Source organism: Copidosoma floridanum, unplaced genomic scaffold (assembly GCF_036245765.1).
Source record: "Copidosoma floridanum isolate Cflo_tuat_1 unplaced genomic scaffold, Cflo_Japanese_pri ptg000006l, whole genome shotgun sequence".
In the NCBI taxonomy this organism is placed as follows: Eukaryota; Metazoa; Arthropoda; class Insecta; order Hymenoptera; family Encyrtidae; genus Copidosoma; species Copidosoma floridanum.
The window spans coordinates 2,991,361-3,008,029 of NW_028321883.1; the positions used below are offsets into that span (position 1 = coordinate 2,991,361).

At 32.7% G+C, this 16,669-nt stretch overlaps 1 protein-coding gene across 1 annotated transcript in view; it reads right to left on the reverse strand.

Moving 5' to 3' along the window:
• The window catches only part of LOC106647241 (uncharacterized), a 153,259-nt gene extending 136,975 nt beyond the window's left edge, over positions 1 to 16,284 (reverse strand). Inside the window, exon 1 of the mRNA XM_014363546.3 lies at positions 15,522 to 16,284. Within this exon, the coding sequence (XP_014219032.3) occupies positions 15,522 to 15,708 (187 nt within the window). The 5' untranslated portion in view covers positions 15,709 to 16,284. The remainder of the gene's footprint in view (positions 1 to 15,521) is intronic.
• Positions 16,285 to 16,669: the final 385 nt, after the last annotated feature.

The window sequence follows — 16,669 nt, forward strand, 5'->3', positions numbered from 1 at the left end:
AAGGCGAGGTATGAAAATTTGGAAGCGGAAAATAATTATTGGATGTCACATGAAAGTCAACAATGTATATTTAGTTACTTTGGTATCGAAAGTTTAGATCATATGTTTAAGGACTATGAAGTTTTCGGAAATGTTGGATCAAATGTGTATTGCGTTTTTTTATTGAGTGGTGAAAGTAATGGAGAAGCAATAATGATACTGAAAGTAATAGATAGTGAAATAGAAAAACTGAAAAAAGAAAAGCGTGACTAAGTAAGTCTCTGAAAAGGACTTTTAACGGGCAGCGTAAATTTGTATATAATCATTCAATTAGGTAATATCATGTAATTTTGCAAATATCACGTGTAGCAAGTAAGTTTTTGAGCTAATAAGCTTAAACTATTAATAGATATATATGTATATATATTTATATATATACAATGCTACGTATATCTGACCTTCCCTTATGCCGTTGCTACTACTGTTGCTAATAAAATCGATATTCATCGATGTATCTAGCAAAAAATGACTAATTAGACCAAACGTCGAGAGACATGTTTTATGTTTTACCCCAATATCACTGGAAAAAAAGTTTTGTAAAGTTCCAATGCACAAAAGCTAGAAAAAGATACACTTTTACCTTTGAGGAGTACTGAAGAGATATTTCGAGCTTTAGATTCATATTGCGGCTCGTCGACTAAATATAAATAATTTTCCGCTAACAAAACATTTGTCGTCAATAAATAATACAAGAAAAACAAAGGACAGTGGGTGCTTGGGTACCCAAGTAAGAAGTTATACTTCTATAAAATTATATGGCAGATAGATAATATAATCATAAATATAAATTTACCTTTCATGAAACGATATTGTGTGTACAAAGGTGGTGCAATTATCGTTGGAATGAGTATATCTAAGTTAGTTGGGTGTGGTTTTAATAAATGTTCTAATATTTAATAACTGAAACATTATGAACAATATATTTTAGCACAATACAATAAAAACAACGTCCTTTCAGGAAGTTCATCACACATTGATTTTTTGACAGATATTATTCAAGCATCAAAAGTATACTCAAAATACCATAAGAAATGCCCAAAAAAATTGCACATCATTTAACTGTACCCGCTTTCCCATGTTTAATTAAAAAAATTTGCAACTTAACACGTAACATTATGAAAAAATCACTAAAAATTACATATATAAGATCTGTAGAAACCCCTCAATTTTTATTTGTATGAAAGATTACTTTTACATTAACCTGTTTCATTTTCATATAGATCTATAATAATACACGAAAGAAGGGGTCAAGTATGCGTAAAAGCGTGTATGTAAGCTGATCCATGTAAGAAAAATAATTTCCAGCGTTGCTACATACATTTGCGCACCTTCCACCTCTCTAAATTTTGTGAAAGAAGAAAACGCAATAAAAATCAATTAATGCAATCATCCAGTACCGAAAACTTTTTTTTTAATATGAAAACTATGAAAAAATGTGAAAAATTGTATAAAAACTTATTTACTTAGTTTAAAAGAAACAAATTAATGATAAATATATAAATGTTTACTAATACATATGAAAGCTGCTCTTCTAATACATACTAATTTCCAAATTTTTGAAAAAAACGGGTACCAAAGAATTTATTTTATTAAATAAATTATTTATCTATATAATGTATAATTAAACCAAAAATAAACAAAATTTAACATTAGAAATATGTTACGAACTGTACGATGAAATGAAGTAATCAGTTTTTCTATGTCACACTCGCTCATAACAGAGTGGCTAACGGGCTTGCCTAGTGTGCAAGAGGACGGGAGTTCGAATCTTTTTAAAAACTTTTTTTTTTTTTTTTTTTTTTTTTTTTTTTTTTTTTTTTTTTAGAAATTGGTTTAAAGAAAAAAGAAATAATTTTAAAATGTGTACTGTAGTAAGTATGGGGCTTTGATGTTGTGTGATGTGGTGGCATTGTGTAGTGTATAGAGAACCGGAAGTACGTCATGAGAGGCGGAGCGAAGGGGTCACCAATCTTAAATCCTCAATTTACTCCGTAGGACAGACGCGCCTATAGAAGTATAACTTCAAAAGAATTTTCTTACTCGTTTGAGTAACATAGTAGTGGGTCTGGAAGGGGGAAAGTGATCAAAATTTTTGTACTAACGAAAATTGAAACTTAATATATGTGTCAATTAAAGAGATTGAAATTTTGTACAGCTTTGGCTTGTTCGCTGGTCTTGCATTGATTGACGAATATAAGAACAAGAAAATGACAAATGAAAATTTAGTTCTTAACATGTGCTCTTATGGAAACTAAGCATTTTTTACTGAAAGTCGTAGCCTAGTTTTACATGAGCGGATATTTTTATGAATTGTATGTTCAATAGACAAAACGCGTAAATAGTAATTAAATGATTTTTAATTAGTCAATGAGTATTTTACTGTGTTTTTTCTAACTATTATTATTTACTATAAGTTTTATAATGAGAGTATAAATACATATTTATGTGTATATATATATATATATATAACAGAAGATTTCACGAGTCTTTATGTATATGTATAATATGTACAGTGTACGTATATGTTGTATACTTTAAGGTTACTGTAAGTGTTGTATGAAAAAGTTATATGAAATGCCACAAACGTCAGAGCAGCTTTACATGCGCAGTGCTGACAGATAAAGTAATCTAAAGCAATCAATGATTTAATGATAAATTGATTTTGTATTAATGACTGAATTATGTGTTTTTATGTGCGAAATTTCTTCTATGTCACTGACTTTGCATTTTTAACGACATTTGCCTTGTAAATACTTGGGTTAAAAATTTCCAGTGATAGGTTACATTTTCGTAATGTGTTCTAGACGTTTCAATAAATTTTATTGTTTTCTGATTTCAAAGCAATTTTTTAAATTCAAATTCATGTTTTTGTTGAATTCTACTTTGCATTTTTTGTTTCATATATTTTTCTCAGTTTATCGTTCATATTTTCGAAGATGGCCTTTTCGCTGTACTCTGCAAACGAGGTGTTCAATGAAATGTTCGATATAGACAGTTTGACGTGAGTTAAATAAAGTTATTGATATTTTATTATCTAAATTTATGCGTTTTTTTATATTTCTTTTTTTTTCAATTGCAATGAGATCATCGGTTACCTTGATGAGGTTAATGCCCCGATAGATGTTGGTAATGTAAAAAAATATCGCCTTATGAAATTGATCCTTAATAACGGAAGTGAAAAAAGAGTTCAGTGTCTTATTTGGGGCAATCAATTGATCTCACGCTTCAGTGAGGACATAAAAATACTAACAGTAAGAATAACTAAATAAAAATAATCAAGTTTGTCCCTGTGTTTGTACAAGTATAATTTAAATCACCATAACAATAATTTTTTTACTTCACATCAATTGCACATCGAGCGAGGGTATACAAAAGCAGTCAGAACTGCTTACGCGAACCAAGCAAATAACTTAATACCTTTTGGACTAATCATTCAGCCTAACACGACCACCTATTTTGGAGGAACCCATGCATTGCAATCGGAAGCTACTGAGCAACCAACTGGAATTATAAGCGATGTTGATTTCAATTCGATAAACGATGTTCTGCCCAATGAACTTAGACGTTAGTTTTTGTTGTGTTAACATATTTTTATTCATATCATTCTACATCATCTATTCGTTATTTAATATAATTATATTTATAGTTATATCTATTTTAATAACAAATTTTATTTATTTTGATAGGCATCAAAGGTTACGTCTAAACCGAGTTTGTGCCAATGCCGACTCGATACAGTAATTCTATGTATGGATCTGGATCCATCACTAAATTGTCTTATCAAATCACTGTGAATGTCACAAACTTCACACCAATTGAGATTCGCAAAGGGAGTTACGTCAAAGTTATGGGCAAAGTTTAAGATCAAGGTATGTTTTCAGATAATTCAATTTTTTACATCAAATATATGTTTGTCTATTTTTGTACGGTCAACTAATTATTGTTTTTTTACTTTGTAGAGGGTCCTGTTCTTACAACATCTGGAGATTCAACTAAAATGTCCATTAATTCAGATGTAAAAGCTGTATTAGTAGTTAATACCAATTAAGATTGGGTACAAGAACTCCCGAAAGGCGTCGAGTATGACGATGTTTAAATTTTATTTTTCTATTTTTTTAACATTTTCTTAAAATCACGAGTTGCTTTTAGAAAAACGTACAGTTTTTGAAAGTTTTTTAAAACTATCGCACCAACTTGAATTTTTCATCGTTTGTTTTTTGATTAAATAAATTAATTAGGTTATTTTATATTTACAGCATACAGATATCTTATTTTTTAGAATTTATTGAAAATTCAAGTTGGTACATAGTTTCCCACTAATATCCTTTAAAAAAGTATCAATAACCCTTCAAACACTATATACAGATTTTTTTTAAAATGTTAATTTTTTTTTTTGTAATACGTATAATGACGTGAAAGTATTTAGTACTTAAAATTAGTCTGTAAAAAAAAATGCTTTTTCGACCTTGGGCGTTTTTTAGAAGCTGGTATGCCCCCTGTAGAAAAAATAGGATTCCCCACATAAGTGCCATCGCTCCACAGCTACCTCACATTCCTTGGGCCGCAAAATAGCTGCAGTGTTACGTCAGTGCAACGTATTTTTCGAGTCTAAGCTTTCGCTTAGTAACTCGGGACTTGCACTGGGCGCGTAGGTGGGACGCAGGGCTAAAAAGTAGTTATATTTCTTGTCTGAGTATTCAAAAGGGGGCGAGGACAACCATTTTGATTAAATTAACGCGATTGTCGAGCAATAATGCAATGCACTCGTTCGCGGCGCACCTTGGATTTATCGAGGATACCTGATGCGATGTGTCGAATAGTATCTCGTTCGCGATCTAGAGGTTACCGGTACCGTAACGAGCAAAGGTAGTTACACTCTAGAGCTTACGCAAGGGGGTAAAATGGTTCAAGTTCGCGACCGGTCTAGGAGCCACCAGTACTATCCGGAGTAAATGTGATTGCCCTAAACTTTACATCAGAAATAATTCCTTTATTTAATCCTGTAGAATGGTATTTTACCCACACCGTATTTCGAACTCTAAAAAAAATACGTCCAAGTTGAAACTGAAAGAAAAAATAGATTTGTCACTTTAGTATTTAAATTTGACTTACTTTTATTTTCAGTATAAAACGTATACGTGCCAAACTAGCGCGAAATGTCCAAGATCGAAGTTTTAAAACCGCACTCGTGGAGGACCGTGGGATAGCAGAGGCGGATTTTAACTATCCAATTAACCGTTCGAGGGTGAAATTAAACTGTAACTGTCCCTCACTGTGCCTCCAGGCTCTTTTTGTAAGGAGTAGCGGACCTTGACCACGCGCTAGCTGAAAAACGACGTAGGAAAGCTTGCCACCGAAAATTTTGGGGGAAAAGACAGGAGCCGAAAATCTAATTGGCTTGAGTTGCTCTAGTTTAGCCACTCAAAATTGGCACTTCCCACCTCTGGCTGGCTTTCCTACACGCGTCAAGAGAGGGGAAGGTGATTCACTCACTTGCACCTTTCCTTTCTCTTTTACATCAAGATTTTACAGATTTTCCATGTTATTTAATATAAACATTAGGACCACATATTGCTAAACTCTACTTAGACTAAGCATTGTTAGTTTATTCAATCAAATTTATTGCAACAAGAGCGGTGAAAATCTCCCAATATTTCATGTAGGTGTTGACTGAGTAATCGTTCACTGCGTTGCTATATTAATAATACATTAATCGAACAAGTTAATAGTCGGAAAGAGTAATTGTTAACAGCGGTCCAGCCATTTATCTTTGAAGCAGCTGTAGTTGTGGTCTAAACACTTATCGGGTGTTTGTCGCGACCCATTGATTGTTAACTTAACTAAGCTTGTCGGTTATAGTTAGCTACGGATGTATTTTGAAATGTTAGTAGCATGATCAATTCTCATTTTTCTTCTTGCTTACTCGTCGGAGAGGACGTCGGCATGTGCTGCTCTGGGGATTTCAAAATTCCGTTACTTATATTGGCTCGGTCGTACAAACTCTCTCTCGACATATCTGAGTCAGGACAAGGGGAAGGAGCTATTGTTGACTGTTGACTCAACTTTCCTGTTTTTCTTTACATATTGAAAAGTAGCAACATTTGTCCGGATTACAAAAATTAGGTTTTTGCGAATGATATAAAAGTTCTATGGTGTAAGAGGGTACCTTAGCAACTCATGTATCAAAAACTAGCGAAAAACCAATAATGTCTTTGTTAGGTTAACAGTAGTTAACATTATTACTAATATCGTGGTTGCTTATTAACTATACATTAACTCTATCTTAGTCTACTTGTCTTAGTTCTTATCTACCGGCGCAACTGTTCTTAGCTAACTTTTTGCATCTGTTAGTTCTTCCAAGTTATTTCATTATTTTATTCTTTGAGAAGTATTTCATTTGATTTTTTTTCCGGTCAGCATGGGCCAGCGTGCATGTATATGAGTCATGCATGGTCGTAGTACCTTAGCTACGAGCAATCTTGTAGGTGATTCACCTCTTTTTAGATGCACATTGGCCCCTGCGTTTAGTGTTCTAAAATTGGCACGGAAAGTTGTAAAGAAAGGGGAAAAAATTAGTTTAAAAAAAAAAACTGCCACTTTGCGCCTTAGGGTCACACTTTGGAATCACTTTGGGACCACGGGCACGAAATTGCACTTTGCGCCCTCTGTAAGAAAAATATTATACACGACTCGGGCACCAACGTACAACAAGCACGCCCTTCGGGCGCTTATGTTTGTACTTTGTGCCCTAGTGACGTATTGTACCATTGTTTGGTGAGGCTTTATATGAAATCTAAAGATGTATTTTAAAGGTAAGCATATTATGTCAGTTACATTGCATAAAAAGATATTAATATAAAATAATTGTTTACAAAAACTTGACTTATATTTAAAAAATGCAATGCAGCATACATACAAATATTGAATAACTGGTCTAACTATTGCACAAGGTCAAAAGTGAACTATTTTACTCATAAGAATTTTTTTTGAGTCTAATTTCTATGTGTACTTGTTTCTTTATTAACGAAATTTATAGTTATTCTGAGAAATATTTATTATTTTAATGTTAGCGTCAACAACAAATCAAAAAATAAATTTAATAGTTGATAAAAAGTTACGGTTTGTACAAAAATATAGAATTAATATGGTCTGACAGACATACGTACATGTGTGCATATGTGATTGCATGAATTTATTAATTATAAATCGAGATATTATTTAAAACGCAAGAAGTTTTGTAAGAAAAAAGAAATTTATTGTTACCTGCATTTGTAGAACTAATGGTATACGTAATAATGCATTACAGAATAAAAAAACAAAAATATGTTATCATGCATTATAGAATAAGTAAAAATAAAAATTCTTAAACTTTTCTAGTATTCAATCTTTTAAACTTATTTTTTAAAAATCTATTTTTGCATACATTCTTTTATATCTACATAAATAGGTTCTTTGAAAATAAAATTTGTGTTAATTGCACAAATACAATTCATGAAGTAACGAGAGTAATGTGTTGATTTTTAATTGCAGTCAGTCAATTTTATTTAAAAAAAAAAAAATGCACAAATTATTTTATTTTATAATATAGAAATATTTAATAGTCAGTCAAATGATAACTACAAAACTTCATTGTACATTATCTGTATTTTACTGAATAATCGTACGAAATAGAAATTAAATAAGTTTCCATTTAGTTAATTTAATCAATCGAACGCAAAACGTAAATAACACTAGTCAGAACTTTTAACGAAATTATCTATAACTTTTTTTTAGTTTAATTTAAAACCAATTGAATAATCATATTAATTATTTCGTAAAACAATGTTTCCTTTTTACATATAACGTAGCTTTAAATTTGTTAGCTCGTAAATAAGCTTTGGGAAAGCGAGTAAAATGTCACTAATTAGAGACTTTCTTCCCTTGAAGAGGGAGAAGAAAAATAAGAAAGAGATCCATTAAGAACAACAGTGGAATAGAGCTGATAGCTTATGTGAGAGAAAATCTAAAGGTTTGACTGGCACTCTTACTTGCCACTCATTTCGTTTTTCATGTTAGAAATTAGCAGAAGAGAGAAGGAAAAATGATATGTTTTGTCGAAGAGCAATAACATAGCAGAAAAACAAGAAAGATAGGAGAAAGCTTGGCATACGTCTCTAAATCCTGGTCACGATTTTCACTTGCAATCCTCACTTTTGTCTCTCTCTTTTACTTTTCTTCTTTTTTATAGAAGCATCTAAAATAAGAATCTACCATGCGTAAAAATTTTAGGACTTATTTTGTGATACATAATATGTGGTCCTTTAATTTTGCTGGTTCTTCTAAGTATGCTTATATGTGTATGTGTATACGTATAAATACGCTTAAAGCGCGTGCTTTCAGTACTTCATAGTTCATGGCTCTGACTCCACATACAGCTTTACTTCTTCTTCTCCTCATTCTTTGCATATTCAGACGTTTACTTGGAGTCGGCACAGTCCTTCTACTTTTTTGTAGCGTTGCCAATAGTATTAAAAGAAATAAAAACAATTGAACGATCAAGCAAAGCCCAGCGTGCTGATAAAGCGAAATCACGCGTGAACAAGTTGCATTTAGTTGTTCTGAAGAAAATTTCAATTGGATACGCTCATAACCTCGATTATCGAAGACATTCAGTGAATATGTGTTAGTGTCTTAACGAAAAAACTTAATTGAGAAATCGATACACTCATATAATGATATTTAAAATAAATCCAACATGTAGGCATATAAATAAGTAAAAAACATTTCAAGGGAATCCGGTTTCGGTACCTCAGTTCAAATTGTTGCTAAATTTTAATGGAGTAATTTTAAAAATATATTTTCTGCTTTGAAGGGTACATTTTTTAATAGGCTGAAAGTTCGTCAAATTAAATTTAATAATTAGAAAATAAATTGTAAAAACCGTGACGGTTTATTACTTTCTTTTTTTTTAAGCGAGTTTTTATTCTTATTCATCTTTATATAAAAATTTTCAATCCAACTAAAAATAAAGCTTATATTTCTTATTTTTTGCCGATTTAAATCAGACAAATCGAACGCAGATTTCACGCTGAGTTAAGGCTGTTTCACATGGCTGTATACACATGTTCTCGAGCTGAGGCGTGTTCCAAATGACGAGCCACACGAGTGACGAACTGCGCATGGTGTACAATTTTGGAACGTTCCACATGCCATGATGGCTACTAGTCACTATTAATACTTAAAAAATATTCTTTGAATTTTTTAATAAATGGTATCACGTTTTTCTTTGTTTTTATCATTTAATATTAGCGTATTATAAAACACCATTATCATCAATATAGCAGATTTCTGGTGTTCCGATGGCGAATGGCAGTCAAGCCTCTGGCCAGTGGTTTACGCACTTGGCTTGTAAAACGTTTCAAATTTTTAGCTACTCGTAGCTTAAGCCACTTACGTGGCTAATGATTTGGAACACACCCACAGACGATGGTTATGACATTAGTAATAAATTTCATTTTATATCAATAAAATAATGCTTAGTTAACAAAATGCTGGAAAATATCGTTATTCTTCGTTGTTCGTTTTATCGAACAAGCATTATTCTTACGACAAAAAAAATAATATACATTCATGTTAGGTCATTTTTATTTGCTTATTCGCTGTGTGCAAGTCGTTGGAGGGGGTGTGAAAATACAATAGAAGCGCTTCTGGTGGAAATGTTTAACGTTAATGTAGAACGTTGCATTAGATTGATACACTTAAGAGTTTCAGTAACTGAAGTTTTTGATATTCAACATTCTTTCATACAAAAATAGCTAGGAGACTACGTTATTTTCAATTTGAAAATCTATTTCTTTTATTTTGGTGAATTTTCTCAAAGTTTTGTTGCATCTCTTTCTCAACAAAATTTACAACCTCAACTAAACTTATGAAACGTTGATAAATCATACACTGAGAAAGAAGTAGGAGAACAGAATTCTTTCGAAGGAGTTCTGCTTTACCAATTAGTAGAGCTACTTATCTCCGTTTAAGTGGGGCAGCTGCTGTCCCACATCGAGAGACTAAAGCCCCTTTTACGGTGCATATACAATCACTTGGCGAGATTGCAACTGTCTCCTTTATGGTATCCGTGTATCGACACCTCGTACGAAGTCTATCCTTATTCAGATTTTCCAATGTTAATTTAAATGAGAAAATGTGAATAAGGCTAGACTTCGTACGAGGCGTCGACATACTTAATCCGTAAGAAAACACCGCACATCGAGGCAGTCAGTGTTCTCTGTATACGTTTCACTTTCATGTCAATATGTAGGATACTACAGTTCAAGATTAATTATAGTAGCAACAGTATTTTCAATAGGAATCATTTTTTACGAAGTATCAGGAGCTTGATAAAGTGTGACCGATATTTAACGGTAAGTTAATGTAAATTTGTGTGATGACAGTACGCGTAGTAATAATAGAGGTTAGAGTACCTGGGAAAAAACGTGGTTCAAGAATTTTTTTTTACGGTGAAGACTCATACATGCAACTCGAATCTATGTCATGCTATTCTAGAATCGTTTTTAATCCAAGAGAATCCTATTGAGATTATTTATAGAGATTAATAAAATATTTTATAGATAAACATAAGCTTTTAACATTTGTCAATCGTAAATTTCTTTATTTCGTATTTTTTTATTAATAAAAGAATTCTTATTTACTATTAAGCAATAATCACTGTCAAAACGGCTATTTCTCTAACGGTGCGGTTTTGTCTACCCAGTGGGACGCCACAGCTCCTACTCATGCAGAGTCACGTAGGATACAAGCAATCCTTCGAGTGTGGAATACCTGTTGTACCGTAAGTGGCGCTACATATGCCCTATAACTATGAGAGCATAACCTCACCACTGCTGGTACATCACCGCTCCCACTTTCTCAGTGTACAACTTCTACTGAACTCACAACTTATCAATACTTACCATTTTAACAGAATTTACAATCTTACAACTCATTCTACGTTTAGTCCGACATTCTGAATTATAATTATTGTTCTCATTAAAACAAGGTCCAGAAATTCAAAGATACAATTTTTAAAGAGTTAATAAAGTTGCTGCTATATTTTCTACAACAGCTGATATTTTTGTAATCATTAATTATTTAATTCATGTCATTACAATCAAAAAGTACCATTTCAAGTATTATATCAAAATTTAAAGTTAATTAGAAAATATTAGATATGAATTTTAATTTAGCGGTTGGTTGAAGCCAAATGCTGATCGTGTCACAATCGATTGCCAATACTATTTAAGGCTTTACGAAAGAAGTAGAATAACAGTATAAATAATAATGAATTTAATTATAATAACAATTAAGAGAGGACTTTGAGATGGCATCAAGAGAGGATGTCACCAAAAAATTATTAAACAAAGTTTCAATTACTATAGAATGGTTCTTGCTCACAATATTATCTTACATCCAAAAATTTTACATTGCTTCTTTATAAAATACATTTTTTTTTAAATGTACCATACTTTTTAATATTTATTCATGAGCACAAATTAATTATTTCGTTCATTTAAATTTTTCCATATTAAATGACAATAATTTTAATTAAAAATAATTGAATTTGAATCAAATTATTAGATTCACATTTATTATTAAGGCTTTCATTTTAGACCATCAGAATTTTACAGAGGAGAAAAGAAAGAAGAAGAACTTTAAGAGAGGACAAGAAAAACAAATCTGTGATAAAATTTACAATCCTATGATAAGCTTAAAATTAATTCTTGAGCACGCGTAGCACGCTAATTTAGTTTCTTGTAAAATAAAAAACTGACACAATGATGGATTTAATAAAAACATATTAAAACAATCACAGGTATGTATTTCTGTGTTCTATGCTAAAATTACTGTCAAGTATGGTATTTTGAGGTTACTCCTTGCGAGAAGTTAGCTTCAGAACTTGCAGTGCTACTAATCTAAAACAGCGCGGGAAATTCAAAATCACGCGGTAAATTTGAATGTTAATAACCAATCGAAAGAAAACTCTACCTCCACCTGTAAAATTTTTTTTTCTTGTACGATCATGGTTCACCCACAGTAGTAGTTTGGTAATGGCTGTGTTTAAAATAAAAAAATCCTATTAAGTACTGACAGAAGAATTACCGACCGCATATTTACATTTAAATTTACTGCCTTAATAACTAAGAATTTCCTGCGTTATCATGCTGGCAGCATTGAGAGTTCTGCAGTAAACTTTTCGTAAGGAGTCGTTAAGTACATATCTGCCGTCGCATGGATACTGGACACGAAACAAGCCACTTACGGTCACCCATATAAGAATTAAAAATTTAACGAAAATGGTGACAGGCATATTTTTTCTTGGTTTTTGAAACATTACTTCTGAATTAAAAACTAATGTTTTGTTCTAAATCTACAGATTCGAGAAATATTTTATGGAACATTTGTTAATTTTGTTTTTAAACAATTCTGAAGCCGAAATAATTATGCAAACAAAAAAAAACAAAAAAAAAAAAAAAAAATGAGGATGACAAACTTGATTGGCATAACTCAGATCAGTTAGTGGATGAAAATTGTGTCTGAGGGCTGCAAATGTCTGTTTTCGGTGATTTTTATAAGTGAAAAAATTTGGAAAAAGTTCTAAAATGGTCAGTCTAAAAAAGTATTGGATGTGACCGTGAAATGTCCCACATCTATGCGCAGAGCATAAGTATGTTTCAATAGAATTTTTTGCATTTTTTCTTTGTAGACATTGAGTATTTATCAATTTATAGGTTCGCAGCATTGTGCATACTTTCAGCTAACTTTTTAAAGGATGGACAAAACAACATTCTTACCAGGAACACAAAACGCTCCATATACATATGTGTACACGATAGCACTAAGCATTTATATATGGAAAGCGCGGTATATATTCACGACATCGCTGCATGGCACAATATGGAAAGCGCCCTATACATAATTGGCAGTGCTCTTGGACTTGATATGGAATGCGCCATGTATATGTATGGTGGAGTGGTGGTGGATCGCTTGACTATATTTACTACATGTATATATGCCATTTGGGCTGAATGTCCGTTTGGGCTCATCGTCCTAGGCTCCGCTACACGGAGAGGGAATTCACACGTTGAACGCATGGAGGATAGCTGGCTTTTAGCGCATGTGGCTTCCCTTGCAGTGAAAGCACGAAGTTGTAGCACTGAAAGCCTGGAGTATACCTGAGTGGCTGACGGTTATATATATATATACCAGCTGAGCACCAATCAAACGCAACAGATTCCGAGCGTCAAACCCATCACGCTCCTTGCGTTTACCGCTCAGGTATAAGGTAAAAGCACCAGTACGTGAACACTTTTTCCAGAAAGTCTTTGTTTTCTCATTTTTATTGAATTTCTGATTTGCATAACAACAAAACAGTCATTGCGCCAGTAAGTTTATATTTTTTCCTTTAAAAAAAAAACAAAAAAGTTTTTCTAGGTCATGTGTACAATTAATAAATTAATTTTAAAGTTTTTTTACCAATGACCCAGTAGATGAACAGCGTGTTCAGGTATTGGTACCGATATGTATTTTTGACCGAGTACTTGAACATCCCATGTTAATTAAATGGGAGAGAGGTTATGTTAGCTGCCTTCTACTGATTTCTATTTTTATTATGTATTGCAAATAACCAAATCGAAAAATTTCTTTCTAATTTCATTGGTGACATATTATGAAAACTATAACGACTGGCTTGACATACTATTATTATTGATTAACAGTGATTTCAATCATTTTTATGTGTTCGAGTACTGGGTATAGGTAAAACCTAATGGTACCAGTACCTGAACAGTCTCTCAAGCCACCTCATACAAGTTGCACAAATAAATAATTTTTTTCTCGTCGAGTATAAAGACTTACTGAAATATAAATTTTGTTTTATCTAAAGAACGATCAAAGGATATCAGAAACATTTTTTTTTTTTATCCACTTAAATTGAAAATAGTTTATTCAAGCTGTTCAATCTACTGGTGCAATTTTAGGAAGTGTTCACGTACTGGTGTTTTTACCTTACTCCAGGCTTTTAGTGCTACAACTTCGTGCTTTCAACGCAAGGGAAGCCGCATGCGCTGAAAGCCAGCTAACCTCCATGCGTTCAACGTGTGAATTCCCTCTCCGTGTAGGTAACTACCACCGACAGCGACATCAGTTCTCAAAATGCCTCAATACGGGGGTGAGAAAAGCTAAACAGGTATGTGATAACCGTGTACAAAGAGTTACTTTGTTTTTAAATTTAACGTGATTGTGGGATGCTGAAAGGGGTATAAATGTTGTGATGGTAGAATTTGGTATCCGAGTAGTAAAAACAAGTGTATTTTTTTACAAAAGAAGTAATCTACATAGCTGAAATCTTATGAAATAAAATGACTGTACGGAGTCAATTTAAGCATATAAGAGTAAAAGAGAGGTCAGGTCTGCTCGTCTATCTCTCTCGCTCTAACGTGCTCAAATAGATCCTTACAGCTCATAAAATTCGGACTTCGTAGAAAAACTGACTTTTTAAAATGCTTTCGTTTTGAATTTTTTGATGACTAATTTCACTGTCACAAACATCTCTACAACTTGCAACGTCCTATAATGACGTTAACTCATTAACAAAATTGCTCTATTTACGCGGTTATCACATACCTATTCAGGTTTTCTCACCTCTCTATTGAAAAATACATCCGTGAGATGGCACGGGCGTTTCACACCATAGGTAGTTACCTAGCGTATGTGCGGTAAAATGTGTTTGTGTTTAATGAATTTGTATTGTAAATGTCATTAGTGGTGACGATAATGTCCTTAAGTATGAGAATCACTAGATCAATCGCTATTACAGTAATACGTAGGACTCATGTTCAATTTTAGCCCATTAGAAGAACAAATAGTTGAACACTTTGATTAAATTGTCCATGCATAAGTTAACCACTACTCCTGAATTGGCGAGTAGTCTAGTACAATGTTTGATTGTTGTGAATGGAAAAAAAAATTCTATAACACAGTTTTTCACAACAACTTTTCAGATAGTTAGAGCACGTGTGATTGTATGCTTGACATAATTTTCAATATACATTTATACTTGTGAATACATTGAAGGTGGGCACTCGAAATTAACTTGTAATTCATTTATCTACATCCACCGCATTCACGTGGTAACGACAGTTCAAATTGAAACGGGGTTCTCAAATGTGATATCAAGGCTTACTTTTAGGTCGGAAGTAAAACAACTGAAGTAACGTCGTGGGGAGAAATGATTATATTTTGCGAAAGTTATAAGTATTTAACTGCTTTAAGGTTAAATTAGCGAAAACATTTTTATTGTGCAATATTACAAAAATTTGACCAAATATATTTTATTACAGTTGAGATATTGGCTGAGTTTACGACACTATTACTTTGAATGACATGATACTGAATTGAATTTTATAGATTTACTGACTAAAATAACGTAGAAAAATGAGTTTGTTTTTTATTACCTGTGTGGTGCACAATTGATTTAACACGTTCATCATCACCATTAGAATTTAACTTTGGAGAACAAGAAACTGTCCTATCGTTCTGTTCACAAAAATTTTTACTGTTTACATGAAAACAATCAATTGCATTAATTTTACACACATGTTTTGAATAATTTTCATCGTCACTGTTTTTAACTAAATGCATATTCACTATGAAGAAACTCTAATATTTCGACACGTGCGTGCTGCTGCACGCCCATTCGAGCATTCATCAAGTCACAGAATAAATAATTAAAGCAACTTTCTAAACGTTTATACAAGTTCGATTATTTAAAAATGTTTATTGTATGAGTTGTTATTAACTTGGTGGTTTTCGTCGCTTAAAAATCAAAAGCCAATAGTTAGATTGAATGTATTACCGATTAGTACATTTTAACTCGCAACATTCTTCGAACAATAAGTTTCATTTACTTGAATTTATCAAACTTGAAACACTATTTTATGTATGTACGCAAAATTTTTTCTACTAAATTTATTAAATTAATCGTCATTTTAGTGATAAAATTTACAGTGACATTACAGAGTACAGCAGCAGTCGAAACAAATCACAATTGGCGCTTCGGCGTCTTTGACTGTTCAGCTCTCTATATATTTATAAGATGAGACAAAAATAGCGACAGCCCGTTCAGTGTTCACTGTGTTCACCCGATTTGACAGAAATATACCTATGCATACGTTACGCTCTTCTACGCAGTCCTGTTGTCCTGTTTACAAAACTATACGGTACGGCTACTTGACTACAGGCCAGGTGCATGACCGGTGCTGCCCTCATTATGCCTAAAAACCCATCTTAAATCTGTTAAATCATACGGAAAAAAATAGTTTAAGTGGCCGTCATTGGCTTGTTTCTAGCATCAGGTGGCTCTAGTGTGCCCATATAAGATTTCCATAAGAGTATACCTATATATTGAATGGAATCTAATTAAAATCCATCCAGTATATAGGTATACTTCTATGAAAATCTTACAGGGGCACACTAGCGCCACCTGATGCTAGAAACAAGCCCATTGGTCATTGGCGAAGTTCCTCTAAAAACACATAACCCATAAGCCATAAGCAACAATGGTCAAGTGACTAAGTAGCAGTAGTAGCCTATATAGTAGCAC